This window comes from Aythya ferina (genome assembly GCF_964211825.1).
Source record: "Aythya ferina genome assembly, chromosome: 22".
Lineage (NCBI taxonomy): Eukaryota > Metazoa > Chordata > Aves > Anseriformes > Anatidae > Aythya > Aythya ferina.
In genome coordinates this window covers 2,248,384-2,264,470 of record NC_140320.1, presented here as the reverse complement: position 1 = coordinate 2,264,470, position 16,087 = coordinate 2,248,384, and the positions used below count along the sequence as shown (strand labels likewise).

At 52.4% G+C, this 16,087-nt stretch overlaps 1 protein-coding gene across 7 annotated transcripts in view; it reads left to right on the top strand.

The window, feature by feature from the left end:
• The window catches only part of LOC311422649 (uncharacterized protein), a 36,924-nt gene that overhangs the window by 19,617 nt on the left and 1,220 nt on the right, over positions 1 to 16,087 (top strand). For 3 of the 7 annotated variants that reach the window (XR_014685454.1, XR_014685455.1, XR_014685456.1), the window contains exons 3-6: positions 5,242 to 5,340; positions 8,337 to 8,477; positions 15,193 to 15,312; positions 15,882 to 15,988. Coding sequence is in view for 1 of the 7 variants with exons in the window: in XM_084495929.1 (XP_084352055.1) it covers positions 7,729 to 7,730; positions 8,337 to 8,431; positions 15,193 to 15,312; positions 15,882 to 15,988 (324 nt within the window). In the remaining 6 variants the exon portion in view is untranslated. Of the gene's footprint in view, positions 1 to 2,678; positions 2,840 to 5,241; positions 5,341 to 7,179; positions 7,731 to 8,336; positions 8,478 to 15,192; positions 15,313 to 15,881; positions 15,989 to 16,087 lie in introns of all 7 variants that reach the window. The other 4 variants (XM_084495929.1, XR_014685453.1, XR_014685452.1 and 1 more) reach the window with 4 other exon arrangements.

The window sequence follows — 16,087 nt, the reverse complement described above, 5'->3', positions numbered from 1 at the left end:
TGAATTTCAGATTCGCCTGCTTTGGAACACTCATGTGACACTGCTTTGTGCTTGTGCATCTCAAGGGTGTTCTTATATTCTTTCTTTCTTTTTTTTTTTTTTTTATATATATAATTAATAAGGAAGAAGTAAATGAAATAAAAATTAAGCTCTGGGCATTCTTAGGGGTGCAACCCTGTGCTTGCAATCTGGACAGAGACATCAGGTGTCTGCATGGGCCTGGGGGGTCTCAGTTCCCTGTACCCCATGCACGGGGTCAGGGACTCAGCACAGTCAGCATCTCTCTTATTCTTCTTTTCTGTATTCAAACCACAGCACATCTAGTTATGAAGTGACCTGAACCACGGAGGTCTGTCTTTGCAGGCCTTTTGGTTTGAATGTGACTTTTTTTTTTTCCCTGAATGCCAGAAGAAGCTTGAGTGAAAGGTGAGCAGGTTAAAAAGGAGTCTGCCTTTTTCTTTTTTTTTTTTTTCCTTCCTTTTTTTTGAGCTGGACTTGGTTAGCATTCCTTTTGAGAACTGAGTAAAAAAGGACTCGTGTGAGTCGTGCTGGAGTCCCAGGCAGCAAGGGAATGGCAAGGATAGCAGCAGGCCAAGCTGGAGAAATTCTTGAAGTAGGAGGAAGGTGAGGAGTCTCAAAGGAAACATGAGGTCATTTCCCTTTTAACATAGTACATTTCGGAGATATTTTAACAATTAATCAATATCTAAATCTGCAGTCCATTATAGGGCTTGGCAATGTGTTATTTTATAGTCTAACAAATGGGAGCCTGCCTGTGCTAATAGGTTGAATCCCTGAGCTACAGTAAATGTTACTATCACATGGCAAGCGGTAACTTGCTCCTCCCTGCCTTTTTTGAGATGAGGTCAATTATATTTACCATTTATGGAAGATATTCTTCTAATTAAAATGACGAGGATACAAGGAATCCACTTTTGCTTTCTTTATTTTAAACGTTTAAAGTAATAACCATTACCAAAACCTGGGAACGAGGGGCAGGGGAATCTCTCTGCATAGCCAGCCAAGTGTTACAACATCGCTTTGGCTGCGGGCTCCAAGGCTGCTGCTAAGCCCCTTCGTAGCCCGTGCTGGAACATCTGGTCCATCTCATGATGGATGGTCAGCCCGAGCAGCCGGGCAGTGGAGTCTGGGCCCGACTGCTGCGCAAGTGCCCAGGCTGTGGGGGCTGAACAGCTGTGTCTGATGTTCTGAGCACAGAGCTGGGAGCCTGCGCCGCCTGGGACACTCCTGGGGAAAGAGCTCGGCTTGCAATGTCACGCTGGGAGGTGCAGGCTGCAAATTGGCATTCTCCGTTCCCTGTCGAGCTGCTGGGTGGCCTGAGAGCTTCTGAGCAGAGCGTCGGGCTTGCAGGTTGCCTGGGTTTCCCCAGCTCTATGAGCAAAGTCCCAGTGAGGTGTTCCTGGCGTGACATGTGCATTTCTGTAGGCTTTGTGGTTAGGCAGCAACCCCTTTCTGCTTTGCTAGCACTATGTCTGGTGATGTCAGCTGGTATTTATTCCTCTGCCCTGCTTACCTGGATAAAAACAAGCTCTGGTCTCTCACCATTTGGATTGACTAACTTGATCAATCTCCTCTCAGGCACAGAGAGGAACAAAACCCAAATGTTCATTTTATTTTTTATTTTTTTTGCTCCCCCCTCATTCTCCAAACAACCAGATCGTGCTTCTCTAACTTCTGTCTGGAAGCTTGTTTGGGTTAGCAGGCGGTGAGCAGCAACTCCTCACTCCCAACCTGAGCCTTTCTGGAGCTGGGGAGGGAATGGACTTCCGTGTCTACTTGAGGGGTTATCAGAGCACAGCGTCACGGGACTGTGAAGGCATTAGTTATTTAATTAGCATTAACAAGGCAATTATTATCTTAATAAAATGACTGATTATGACATTGAAGTTGTATTTGAGGTTTAACAGCTGCAGCAGCCTGACTGAATTGTATGTTTGTTAATCCTCAATGAGGGTGTTCTATTTCACTGAGTGATGTTTATTTAACATGCAATAAGTGTCTTAGTGAATCTCTATTAAAGGCATATGTGGAAACCTTAATTTGAAGCATTACAGAAGAGAGTGAGACTGTTCAATTCATAAAATCCTATTTAAACATTGTGAGCTCCAAACCCAGCCAGTGCCAAAGCAAACTGTATCCTGTACGTCCTGTGCCAGATGTCTCATGTGGGGTAAACTCAAGCTCCAAAGAAAATAAGGTCTGAAGGGAACACTCTGGCCATTGAATCTCCAATCCAGCCTATATAAAGGGGTTTCGTTTCCATTCAGGAAATACAAACCTCTTCTATATGGATCCTGTTCAAAGTGTGTTTGCTGAACAATTCTTCCCAGCAGCAGCGATTCTCAGTAACACCTACGCCTGTGAGCAAAACTGCATCTGGTGGAAAGGTTTGGGAAATACTCTAACCTCTCTGTGAAGTTCTGAGAAAGAAGAGACAATGAATCAAGAAGATTCAATTCCTGAGAAAGAAGAGACAAAGATAGAGAGGTCTCTGGGTGTTTCATATGGCACCGACTAGTGTCTAGCTGGGTGTTAGACACCCTAGCTGTTCTGATTGTGTTCTGGGTCAGATGTGAGATGAATGAAGCCTTAGCAAACATGACCTTTTTTTTTTTTTTTTTTTTTTCTTTCTTTCTTTCTGTGTCCTATGACGTTAGGCAACTTGCTGCCACCTGACCACTGTGGTTCACCACACTCAGCAGGGTGCTCCAGGGCACTGGGGAATTGACCTCTGGGAGGCTGAGGTGGTGTCCCTGGAGCTCCTGACTTCACTCTGAACCTGGCCTGTTTCTGTCTGAGTGCCTCTGGTATTTTGCAGGTAGGTGCATGTTCATTTTGCTTGTGTTCAGAGATTTCTGGACGTGAACCAGGTCTGAACTGGCACCCTGTAGCAGCAGTGAACTCAGCTAAGAGGCAGGATCCTTTAGTGCTAATTTGGCACTGAGTTAACGCAGGCACAGGACTTCCAGTTGGCTCAGAATAGGCAAAGTGCATGTAGAGACATGACACAGGCTGTATCTCAAGCTCCTCTGAGTTTAGTGGCAATTCAGCTCCACATCCACACTTTTGGACTCCGATGCCAACCTTCTGGGCCAGGCCAGCACTCAGCCCTTGGATCTGGGCTCCGCTTTCCTTCCACCTACATGAGAACTGTTCCTGCTGGGCCAGGCAAGGGATCGGCAGTCCTGGCAGCCTTCACAGCATGAGCTGTTTGCCTTGAGTGAAACACAGTAACTGGAGAGGGACCCACACTTTGGGCTCCTGGGAGCTCTGCTCTGCTCCCTCAGGTGAGTGCGGGCAGGCTGCACTACCTGTGAAATAAATCTGCTGGGGTGAAGCCTTCTTCATGTCTGTATGAGGTCATCTGCCACGGTAGTAAGGTCCTGCGTGTTTTCCCCTTAAAAAGTCTTGTTCTGTGTCAGAGAGGGAAATGGAGGGTGCTAGGAGGATTGCCTGAGGCTATTTGACAAGGAAACAGCAGGCTGCTTTAGAAGCTGTCTCCTGTCCAAGAGACACAGCTACCCTGATGTCAGAGGCTATTCGGATCCTGTACGAACAAGACTGTCTTCTCGCTCACTGCTGGCTCTGGTGGCCCCGTTGGCTCTACCTCGTGCTCTGCTTCAGCTGTGGTGTGAAGGCACCAGCTTCTGCCTGCTGGGCTGACCACATACCTGGCCGAGGTGCCAGGAAGCCCAACCAGCAAATTCTGGGGCACCCTGCTCTAAGCACCTTGCTCTGAGCACGTAACAGCCTCGCTCAGAGTGGGAATTTGCTATCCAAGACTGGCAAGGGTTCTGGTCCCACGCAGTGGTTAGGTTGTGTTCATCAATTTCCCTTTCCTTGCCTGTAATTTCTTCAGGGCAGCAAGCCAAGCAGACCCATAGGCATGATCAGAACATGGGATAAATATTCCAAGTGGCTTGATCTATAGGAACATGCGGATGGGGGAGGGAATGAGTTCATCTCCTCCGTGCTCTTGGCAGGGCTGTCCCTATATCCCCCTGCGTCCTGCAGTGGGGCGATAAGCTGGCTGCAGGGAGAACGTTCTGTCCCTTCCCTGGAAGAAGAGATTCATCTGAGCCTTCCTCCTGGGAGCAATCCTTGGTAGGCAGCTGAAACTTTCCTTTTCCTCTCATCCCATGACTATTAGGGAATATCCAGCCCCTTACATTGTCCAGAATAATTCCACTGAAAAGAGGATTAGTGCGTTTCAGTAACCGCGGGCTGTTTCCTGTCATTTACCTTTTAGCTGCTTTCTCCCAGGTTGGTGTCTCCAGCCCCTAATGATTTCTTTTGTTCTCGGAGCAGCAGGTTATTGCAGCTTCCCTGTAAGAATACATTTAAAACAGAAGGGCAGGGAAGGAGCCAAGATGTCCTTGACTCTGAAACACCTCCGGTAACAGAGCAGAAAGCAGATCCCCAAGGCCCTGCTTTCAAAGGTGTCTTAATTTGCTGTCTGAAACAGTTGCCAGGGTTTCTAGTCCTGTCAATCCCATCTAAAAAGAAAAAAAATGTTGTAAGTACAATTTTTACTGCATACAGTTGCCCAAACAGGTGGGGTGAAATCAGTGTGAGCTCAGGTACAGCCAGTCGGATCAAGCAGTGTAAAAGGCACCTGGTGGATGGTGACCCGACACCGTGTCACGCTAAAGATGTTTTGAATTTCTGGCACGGACAGGGGGAGAAGGGTGAATGAGAGCTGTGTTGGGGGTTGTTTTGTTTTTGAGAGAGGAAGCATTTCATTTCTGATGGGAAGTATTTTGTACTTGCTTTCTTCTGCTATCTGTTCCCAGCTCAGACAGCTCTTCTGTTCTTCAGCGTGCTTGCCCAGGGCTGTTGTATATGACTGTTTAAACAGTGTTTAAACAGCCATAAGCCTGTTTATTTACCGAGGCTATAAATTATCTTGAAATCAGAATTCATCATCCTGCAAATACCATGTTTCAACAAGCAGGCTGGCTCTCTGCTAGCATAGCAATAGTAATAGACCTCCTCGCTGCCCTGCCAAGTCGCTGGCAGGGGCAAGTGTCCTTGCATGGGCAGCTGCTGCCTCGCGGGGATCCAGGCAGACTCCGAGGGCTGATTCCTCTTTGTGAGCTGATCTGCTAGCAGACTGGGGAGTACAGTGGCCACTGCAGGTCTCTGATGGATGAACTGTGTGTTCGAGTTATCTTGTCCTTGCCGGGGTTTGCTACGAAACTAATGATCTGTCTCTTCCAGCCGTTAGCAGCAGTTGTCTCTACAGTGTGAAAGGCTGACGATAATCAAGGAACGAGCTTTTCCCAGTGGAATTTTCTCCCTCACTCCAGCTAGTAATAGGTAACTGTTTCTGAAGCATGTGGCTTTTAGATGACAAAGCCAGCAGTATCCTGCTCGGTGTTACTGGGGATATTTCCTTGACTTTGTTTTGCTGAGGCTGTGGACATAGAGAGTGACTAGAAGAACTTGTCTGAAAAGGCTTAAAAGCGACACTTCCCCTATGCGACGTGTAAATTCCTTTCTCAGATAACGTCTGCCTTAAATGTTTAATCTCGGCGACTCAAGCAGTTGAGATTAAAACCCATCAAGGCAGCTGCCTTGCCCTGGCTGTTGCACAGGGTGTGGGTTTTCCTCTGGATGCTGACATTGCTGCTCCCATTAGCACCTCACCTCAAGCTGAGAGTGGTCCTGGCAGTCCAGAGCCCCAAACCTTTGTATGAGCTGCGTTGATCAGGTTGGCTCACTCCGCAGCAGGTCTGGTAGCAACAATAGATCATCTGACTTACCTGTTGTGTGCTGTGTACGCCTCTGCAGATTTCTGGAACCACATAAACCAGAGATGGGAAAGATTCGAGGTCATCCAACTTCTCCATTTTCCCCCTATGGGGAAGGCTTGTTCCCTACACTGGATTTTCCTGTACTTGGTCCAGTTTGAAGTGACTCAAGCAGCAGGGTTTTCATCGCTTCCCTTGGGAGGCCTGGCAGTTTTCTTGCCATGAGAGATGTTTTCCTAATTCTCCACCTGATCTGTTCCTCTCCCTGATTCCAGCCCCACAGAGTGGCCAGCAAAAAGCTACGGTGGGCTAATGCTCATTAGGTTATATGAGCACTGGTTAACTCTTTCTGGGTGGCTTTGATGCTTGTCCTAAGCAAAAAGGAGAAATTTGGATGTTTGGAAAGGAGAATGTTATGGTGCTGGAAAGGAGAATATGATGGTGCTGCGATGATGACACTTGTCTCAAAGACACTGATGGTGTAAGTAGTACGAGTCCCAAGACCTGTGGTTCTTATAGGATTTAGAGGTTCATGGAAGGTTTTCTTCTACAGCATGTAAGCATACCTGCAGCTGGTGAAAACTGGTAAAATTACCCCTGAAATGTTGAACTAAATGACAACCTGAACGTGCAGTAGTGGCTGTTCTTTATTTTGGGGCTTTGCTTGTGCCTAACACTTCTTCGAGAAGCTTGTTTTTTCTTAACAAGCTGGAGGTTTTCCCATGGATTGCTTTCTTTGCTTATTCTGTCTGTGCTGCCAATGCTGTGTAACCAGTAGCTTGACTCTAATGCTGAAGTAGTTCTTAAAATATCGTCTGCTAACTGGATTGGTCATGATGGGATAAAGCCATCTTCCATGAAGGATGAGCGGGATCAGGCCTTGGAGACACTGTCAAAGGGGAGCCAGCACAAGAAGAAGGGAATAAATATTTAAAGTGTGGTTATGCAGGGGACAAAACTAGATGCAAATCTAATGGTCCACAGCTCAGATAACTGCAGAAATGTTTAGGGCAGAAAGCTGGTAGCAGTTGAGAGGTCTGTGGTGGTGTAACACAACGTGATGGGCAGCTTTGTGTTTGTTTTGTCTGGGGTTCCCCAGGAGGCTGTTTTATGCTTTATCCAAAATGAGTAAAAGGGTTCTCAACCGTTCTTCTTTGCCACGGTTTGACCAGACGTAGGGAACAGCCCTGTGTTCGTGTCTCTGCCAGGGGGATGGAGGGCACTTGGTGTGTCTGTGTCCCCTGGCAGCCCCACCAGCCTCGGTGTGCACCGTGAGGAGCTGCTGCTCCCCTGGGAAGGGAGGCTTCTCCGCTCCACTGAGCGCCACGGCCGTGGTGCTTGCTGGGGGTGGGCACAGCCAAGGAACATGACTAATGGGTAACATAAAGAACCACCTTCCCTGCAGCCTGATTCACCCGATCCTTGCACAGATTCAGTCTTTCCTTCAAGGAATGTTTGATAATGCAGCGCGCACCGCTGAGATCACCCTTCTGGCAAGTGCCTGCTGTGGTATGAGACCCAGTCATCTGGCAGCACATTGCTTACTGCAGTCTCCAAGGCAACCCTCCATGCTGTTCTTCTTTGGAAGCTCTGTGCATTCGTAACGAAGCTGTCATCCCTCTTACTGTAAGTGCAGCAGATGTGAAAGATTTTACCTGTGCCAATGAACCCCAGGCCAGGACACTGCTGCTCAGAGGAGCGGCGCTGCGGTGGGCATCCCACCTCCCTCTGAAGGTTGCTGCCTGTCTGCTCGTGGTGCCACAAAATGTCTCCTGCCCTGCCTGCCGTGTCTGTAGCCAGCTGTGTTCACACAAAGAGACCCTGAGGATCACACGAGAGCTCTGCTGAGGCAAGGCCTTGCGGTGCTGACGTGCCACAGAAAGAATTCGTCCCGGATGGCTGGTCCCAAGGTGGATTTACCAGTCCTGCAGTTATTTGCTTCTCACTGACTAAAATGTGAGTCCTGGTGGGGAGACAACCAAACTGTAGCTCATTGCCACATCCCATGGGGGCTGCTCTGAATTTCTTTCAAGCAGAAGCTGCCAATTGCTCAGTTTGGAGGCACAGCCACCCTCTGTTGTGGGTGCTTAACCTGGCAGGTCAGAGGGGCAATTATCTGCCTCCAGCATCCCATCACAAGTCCTCTTGGATGCTCTAAGAGAGGTTGTAAATCAGGGAGGGTGGATACCGTGTCCTCTGAGTAGGCCTGATAGATGCTCAGTGCTGGAGTGATGAGCTTCATCAGTGCCATGCTGGGCACTGCTAAAAGTCAGCCTGGAACTGAAAGGCTGCAGGTTTCATTCTGCCTGCTGCAGCCTACAGAGAGGCTCTTTTCTCATGTTTGCTTTTCTGGTTGGTCTGTTGGTCATACAGAAACCGGGGTCTGGCTCTAGCTGAGGGTATTGCAATTCTTTGGGGTGAGCGAGGTAGGGGGAAAGTCTGTGCTGTGCTACAGAACAAACCACACCTCCCTGGTAGATCCCATGCAGACCTAGACTGGAAGAATCTGTCCAGCTTCATCTGCTTGAAAGCAGGCATCTAATTTCAGTCCTTGATTTTAAGGTCACCAGTGCGGACCAAGAGACTCCCAGCTCCTTGGAGAAAGCCAAAGCCCCTGCTGGAGCAGCTGACCTGCCTGGCAGCTGGAGTCAGACGAGGTGATGAGCCTTTGCCACAGCCCCTCCTGATCCCAGTGGGTGACAGGTTTGTACAAGCTGGGGTCGTTCTCGTTCCCTGCTGTGAGCTCCGTGAGAGATGGTGCTGGGTTAGGTGCGAGCTCTGGTGCTCTGCAGCGGTGGCTTTCTCGTCTGCTCCGCGTCCAGCAGCAGCTGCTGGGAACACCCCATAAAGATTGCTTGCTCCTGCTTTCTGACAAGCTCTGTGCTCCCAAACGTGGGCAGACCCCTCCACCTCGCACACCTCCATCCCTGCCCTGCCATCCTAGCCCTGGCTCTGTCCCAATTTGTCTGCCAGCTGTGCCAGACCGCTGGGACACGTGTCTTGGGGCAGGCGCTTTCCAGGAACTCTGTGGCTGCTGCCCTGTCTGTCTGTAGTTTCACTTGACATCCCCCGAGGTCTGGAGGGGAGAAAAGGTATTTTCCTCTTGCCCTTGGGGTGATGCTGTAAGGTGGTGGTACAGGAGCTGGGAGCTGCTTGACCTGGGCCTGGAGGGCGAGAGGGGGGAGCTGCCCCTCCGGGCTGAGGAGCCCCAGTCCTGCAGCACCCTCAGGGTCCTGCTGGGCACAGAAACAGGTAAAAATAACATAAAATAGCACAAAAATAATCATAAAATAACAGGTAGCTGTGAGGTGGGAAGCCTGCCCCATGGTTGAGGTGTTTTTTAAAGGATGCCGTGCAGGCAGTCCACGTGGAAGCTTGGCTGCTGGGGGGGGGGGGGTTAATTTTGGGGTTGTTCTTTTTTTCGCTTGTTTCCCCATCAGCAGGCTGGGGAATACGAGTCGGGAAACAAGTCAACAAGCAGACAGTGGCATGTGAAGTGAGTCCCCCTGCTGGCACAGCTGCGATTGCGAGACAGTGACACAGATGATAAGGAGCACATGCAGATACAACACCAGTGATAGCAGAACTCTCCCAGTGCCCCCCAGTGCTGCCCAGATCCCCCCTGTACGCTCCTAGTGCTGCCTAGAGCTACTCAGCAAACTCCCAGTGACCCCCAGTGCTGTCCAGAGACCCCCTGCATCCTCCCACTGCCTGCAGGGCATCTCCAGACAACACTGGAGGGCACTGGGAGTGTCGCAGGAGGATCTAGAAAGCACTGGGACTGTACTGGGAGGTTCAGGACAATACTGGGACACACTTGGAGAGTACTGGAGGGTCTCTGGACTGCACTAGGGGGCATGAGGAAGCTGTAGGCAGCACCAGGGGTGCTGGGAGATTATTGAGGGGCTCCAGAAAATGCTGGGGGGGGGAGGGGGGGCACTGGAAGTGTACTAGGAGGGTCTGGACAATACTGGGGGCTGCTAGGAAAATACCTGGGGGATATAGGTTGTATTGGAGGGCACTGGGAGAGTACTGGGTTCTCTGGACGGCACTGGGGGACACTGGGGTTACTGGGAGGGTACTGGAGAGCTACAGGCAGTAGTGGTTTTGCTGGGGTGGTACTGGGGTACTTGAGGTGGTGCTGGGAAGTTACTGGGTGTCCTCGAGGAAAGCACTGGGAAGTTACTGGGTGGCTGTGGGCAGTACTGGAGGAGAATGGGGCTCCAGGTAGGGCTGGCTGGTTCCAGTATTACTGGGGGGAACTGGGAGGGTACTGGGAGGCTCCAGGCAGCCCGGGGGGTACTGGGATGATACTGATAAAATGGTTTGGAGGAAGAAGGCAAGACCCTGAGTCTGCTAGTTTGTGAGGGGTGTCAGATGCTTCACTGCTTGCACTTGTTTTTTGTCTAATTGCTTTCTCCAGCACTCACGAGCAGTGGGGACAGGCTGGTGGTAGAGCACACCTCCCTCCCTGGCAGTGTGAGCGTGTGCTTGCTGCGGGCAGGCGGCTGTGGCTGCACAGAAGGCTGCCTGCCAGAGAAGACAAAGCCCTAAAAGATCTGTAGATCTGTCCCCCCTTCAGCTCTACTTAGGCAATGCGAGGTTTGCTGCTCTCACCTGCCCTTGTTGCAGTGAATTCCCCACGGTTCGATGTGCTGTCTGCCCTTTGCCTGTTCGGAAAAGTCTGTGTAGCAGCTCTCCATCCCCACTGGGTTTGTTGTGCACGTGCCAGACAAGAAGAAAGCAAAGTGGGGTCTTTAAACCTTGCCTTGTTCAATTGCAGAAGGGAGCAAACGCCTGGGATAATGGATGTAAAGAAGGACACAGTCAGTATAATGAGATATATGGACTGGGGCAGGAGGAGAAGGCAGAGATTCACCAAAAATGCAGGACTGGCAGAGGCTGCTCATTGTGGCGTGGGCACCTGTGGGGTGTCTCTGAGCAAGCCTGAGCCTTAGTGCCTTATCAAGAGAAAACTGGAAGCTTTTAAGGAAAAAAGAGCAGGAGAAAATGCTTTGTGTGCCCTGGACCAAATCCTCTTTGAGCCCAAGAGGGCTTTTTAAGCACCCAAGGCTGCTGTGTTGGTAAAACTGCCTGGAGCAGCATGCGGGGGGCATGGGGCAGGATGCTCAGTGCAGCTCACAGCCTGGGGGCAGACCCGGTCCTGTGCATGGCCATGGGAGCAGCCAGGCGGTGTGCATAGGTTTTCCAAACAATCATGTGGGATGTTTTCCTTTGATTCATCGGCTGTAATTCCTCCCAAAGACCTGGCATGTTTCCTGGTGGCTTGCCTTCCACGTGTCATCCGTTCCCCTTTGGGACTGGCCTCTCCAGGAGCTGACCTCCCGGCGGCCCTGCCTGGGGTCACTTCCATGGGACACGGCTTTTCCTCAACCCCACAAGTGTCTGGGGGGCTCCCAGCAGCACAAAACCCTCCCGGCTCCCTGTTCCCTGACCCCGCTGTTTGTGTTGGCTCCCTGGGGTGAGAGGTTGCCCCTGCCATCACGTTCGGGTCCCCGATCTCTTTACTTTTCTCACAGTTTCTAAGACAACCGGTGCAATGAGACACAAATGTCAAACCCTCTTATTTCTGTGTGCCTGGGGACCAGGCTGCCTGCACCACCGCCAAGCTGCTGCTGGATTATACAACCCTCGTGTTTCTGCTGCTCGGTGTGACTGCTAACAGCTCCCAACCCCAATTTAGCAACATTTCACCTCTACCTGCTTGGGTACGAGCTCAGCTGCGCTTAGATGGCCTCTGACTTGTGTTGCTGTCTCTGCAGAGCTCGTGTTGGCGTTTTGCTTCCATCCCACGTGGGGACAGGGTCTGGGGACTGCAGGAGGAAACGCTGAGCCTCCCCTAATGCTGGGGAGCAGAGAGCTGAGCAGTGGCACTTCCACCTTGCCCAGGGAGCTGCTGCTGGCTTCGCTCCTGGCCCTGCTGCAGCCCAGGGCTCTCGGCCTTGCCTTTCCCTTGCTGAGGTGGGACACGCAGCTGGGGGACACTGAGGCACGGGGAGATGAACGAAGCACAGGAGCACGAGGCCACAGCAGGGACTGAAGGCGCCACGATGAGGACGGTGTCCCGCAACCTTCGTATCACTTAGCCTTGTGGATGCTTGGGTTTGCGATTTGGGTTTTGGGGTTGGGCTGGGTTTAAGCACTGGGCTGTGCTGTGCAGGGGATGACAAGTGTAAGGCCGTTCTTCCTTCCAAGTGGTGCCTGAACCCTGCGGTACCAGAAATGCCCCACATTGAAACAAACCACGCTGCTTGGGGTTACAGCTCGGATCTTGTAACGAGCAGGAGGAGGAGTGCTCCTTCACATACAGAGGGGAAAGTTTGGGACCTTCTGGTGAAGGGGGGAACAACTCAAGTGGGCTGCTGGCCAGAAGCCTGGACCCTTAACCCGAGGGAGGGGACTTCCCAGGCTGATTCAGAGCCTCTTTCCCCCCAAAACGAGGAGCTCATGGAGGCACCTTGCAGGCGAGGCCAGCTGCTGTGGCCGCCTGCCTCTCTCCATGCAGCGCTGCCTACACGAGTTTCCTTCCCTGCCTGCTCATTCTTTCTCTCTCCACTCTCTCCTCTTGGCTCCCTCCCCTCTGGCCTGCTGAGAGGTGCCTGGGGTGCAGCTGTGGGCCTGGGCGCTGTGGTGGTGCTGCGGGAGCCTCCTGGTGCCTTGGCTGAGGGAGACACCTAGTGGGGCCGCGCTCCTGGGGGCAGCTCGGCTTGCTCCGGCTTTTATTTCCTCCCCCGTTTATTTTCAATCCCAATGAAGGGCTGGAGCAGGAGCTGAGGTTTCCAAGTGGCCCCTCTGTACTGGGTGTGCACAGTGGGCACTTGGCAGGCCAGTTCATTGGGGTTTCCTCACCTGATGCTGTGGGAACACCGGCTGGGATGTGCCTGGTTCCTCTGGCACTGTGAGGTGCCCACCTGGGCTCTATCAGTCCACGTCCCCTCCAAAGTGGAGGCATTTTCTATCCTAACCCTGCCTTGTGACAAGGCTCTGGAGCCCAGGTGGTTGTCACCTGGGTGCTGAGGGATGGGGTCACCTTCAGAGGGGCACGTTGGAGAGAAACATGCCTGTGGCATGGCTGTTGTTACAAGCCTGTTTGCTACAGGTGCAGCTGAGCCTCCAGGAGTCCCTCACCCTCCAGGACAGGGACAATCAGTGATGTTTTGTGTCCTGCTGAAATCCCACCCTTGGCACTCCTCCCCGCCATGCTATGTCAGGCTGAAACAAGGCAGTGAGAGCAGCAGGGAGGAGAATGTGAGGAGGGAGGTATCTCTTACACAGAGGTTCCTCATTGAGGAGCCTCCGTGTAAGAGATACAGCTATGGGCTTGCAGAGGACGTGCTGGCAAACGCCCTGGGTACAGCAGTGAGAACACGAGAAGTGAAAGAGGAAATTGGATCCTCTTGGGAAAATACCTTCCCCTGGGCTCTCTGCCCCCTTCCTGGGGCTGCAGCGTGTCAGCAGCAAGCACCAGGAAGCCAACACCCAAGGTGAGAACTGGGCACTGCCAGCAAACCTGGGCTCTGCTGCTCGGCTGCTTCTCTCCTGCCTCATGTATGAAGTTTTGGATGCCCCTGCCATGAGCTTCATCCAGCTGAGAGGGAGCTGCAGCGCTGTGTTGTACCTATGAGTCCTCAGGTGAGCACAGAAACTGGGCAGTGGGAACCAAAGCAGTAACTGCGCTGCTTCAAAGCAGTGAGCCCTTGCACAGCTTTGGGGTAGAGCACTTGTAATGGCAGTTTCCCCCCCTCTTCCAGGGGGACTTGCACTCATTCTTCTCTCTGTACAACAGAAATGCCCTGGATCAGGTTATCAAACCCTGGAGGCAACTTTGAGGATACTGGTCTTTGGTGAGGTGAAGGTGATGCTGGAGTCATAGCTCAGCCATCCATTAATGTTCTCGGCTCTCCTCCCAACCACTTCTTTGAGCTCTGCTTTGCCAAACCCTCAAGACCACAACGCAAACAAGACTCATCTTGTGTTACAGGCACAGTAAACACACACCCAAAGCACTGCCAGGAGTGAACGCAGCATTTTCTTCCCTGCTCACCCCCCTCGTGCATCAGCCGGTGTTACACCAGCCTTGCACTTGCCCCCTTCTGCCTTGGGTGACAATGGGAGCCCACCGTGGTGGGAGGAAGGAGATTTTTTTTTTTTTTTTATCAGGGGTCACCGAGGGGTGGCTCGGAGCAGAAGCGAGCGCAGCCCCTTGCAGACAATCAGAGTCTGGTTACGCATATGTGTGGGGCATAAAGGAAATGTGCTGGCAAAAGCAGGGATGAACTTGATGCATGAGCCAAAAAGGCTTTTAAGAAACACCCCCCTCTCTCCCCCCAGTAATTCAGGGCAGATGATGCTTAGTGTAGAGCCTATCTCAAGTGATAGCCGAGACCGACTGCTGCTCTGCGTGCTCCAGCCTGAGGCAGGGCTGCACATGGAGCCAGCCTCTCGGGACCACCCTGCTGCTGGGGGACCGAGCTGTTTCCCCAGAGCCCCTCATTAGCTTCGTGCCAGTCATTGGGCTTTTAAGGGGGAGATGAAGCACTGCAGGGCCTTTGTGCCTCACCAAGAAGGGCAGAAACGGCTTGAAAAGCGCTGAGAAAATTGGTGTTTGGTGCTTGTGGAAGCTCTTGCATGCCATCTGGTAGCAGAAATGCAGTCTCAGGCTGACGAACGGTCTTTTCTAAAATAGCAGTGGAATATTCACTTGGTGATTATTTATAATGAGGAAGAGGAAAAGCTGCTGTCCCACAAGAGGCCTATAGCAGGGTCTCCAGGCCCCTCTGCATGCATTGATGTGGAATTCGCTCTGGGGTCACCCCCGCTGCGTCAGACACGGGCAGGATCAGGCCTCTGGAGAGGAGCGGTGCTGGGCACCGAGGTCTTGTGTCGCAGAGGAACTTCTGAAGCCAGGTTTCGTGGTCTGACTGTGTGAGGAAGAGCCTTGCCTCCCAAGGTCAGGGGGTGACGGGAGCAGAGTGACTCTGGCCTGCCCACTCCAACTCTGAGAGACAGCACAAAGTCCTAAACGTTAGGGCTGTTGTTCCATTCCCCGTCCTGCCCAAAGCCTGCAGGAATTCAGAGGTGGCCTCGCGTCCGTGTTGTTGTACCAGTGGGCACAGCGTGCTGCAGCAGTCCAGAGGCTGCGGTTCAGCAGGCATCCCCCCTGCAGTGGGTGGAAGCCCCCAGTGCCCCAGCTGAGGCAGGCAGCTCCAGCCCCAGGGCAGGTTCCTGTTCTCATGCTGAGGAGAGCTCAAGGCTGGGGATTTAGCAAAGCAGCTGTTTCCTGCCTGCCTGCAGAGCAGGCAGGACCCCTCTGGATGGAGCTCGATCAATCAGGAGGTGGGAGCAGCAGCTTTGGGGCCTGGATGACTTTTCTGTTCCCATCCCCTTTCTGTTCCAGGGATGCAATCGGCCTTGTCCATGCTGCGGGCAGCAGACGGCTCCTGCACACAAAGCACAGCCAGTGTGGGACTCATCCTCATCGATGCCTGGAGCCACGCAGTGATGAGACCGGACAGAGGTAGGAGAAGCTACAGGAACTGCAAGAAGGGGGTGTGGGGAGAGGGAAGACCCCTGAGCAGTCCCCTGCAGAGCGTGGTTTGGACACAGAAGCAGCGTTGAAGATGAACATTGCACCTACAGCAGCTGCCTTCCACGAGGTGCTGAGGTGCCAGCCACAGGGCAACACAGCAATGTGCAGCCCGGCTCCGCAGGCAGCTGAACAAGCGACAGCTTCAGGCAGGGTCCTCCTGCTGCAGTCTGTCCCTTGGGGTGCAGAGCAGATTTAGCACTCCCTCACGCTGCAGCCAAACACTCCCAGCACTGCCGTGCCTTGCAGCAGAGGCGCCCTGTACCAGGACAGCTGGCAAACGGCTTCAGGGCGGCTGTGCCAGAGCCAGCATCGCTCCCGAGGGAGCTGCTGAGAGCTCGGCCAGAAGGGAGAGCTGCAGCCAGGGGTGCCCAGCCCAGCCCTGGACCACCCAGGTGCCAGTGTTGTGTCAGAGATCAGGGCTCACAGTAAATGCTTTTATGTTGTTGCAGTGTTGTGGAAGCACAGATATTAAAAATGTTTCTTCTCTTTCTTTGTAGGGATAAGTGAGGCTGGGGCTGTCCCCTACACACCCTCAGAGCCCAGCTCCTGGAGTGCCTGGACACTTCCAGCATACCAGCCATCTGCATCTTGGAAGCTCTCGGTGGTGAGATTACGGAACTGTTAAAATCCTTTTGTCACCTGGATAAAGAAGGGGGCAGGAACAGAGCAGCCACTGCTGCACAAAACCAGCTGCACCCTGTAT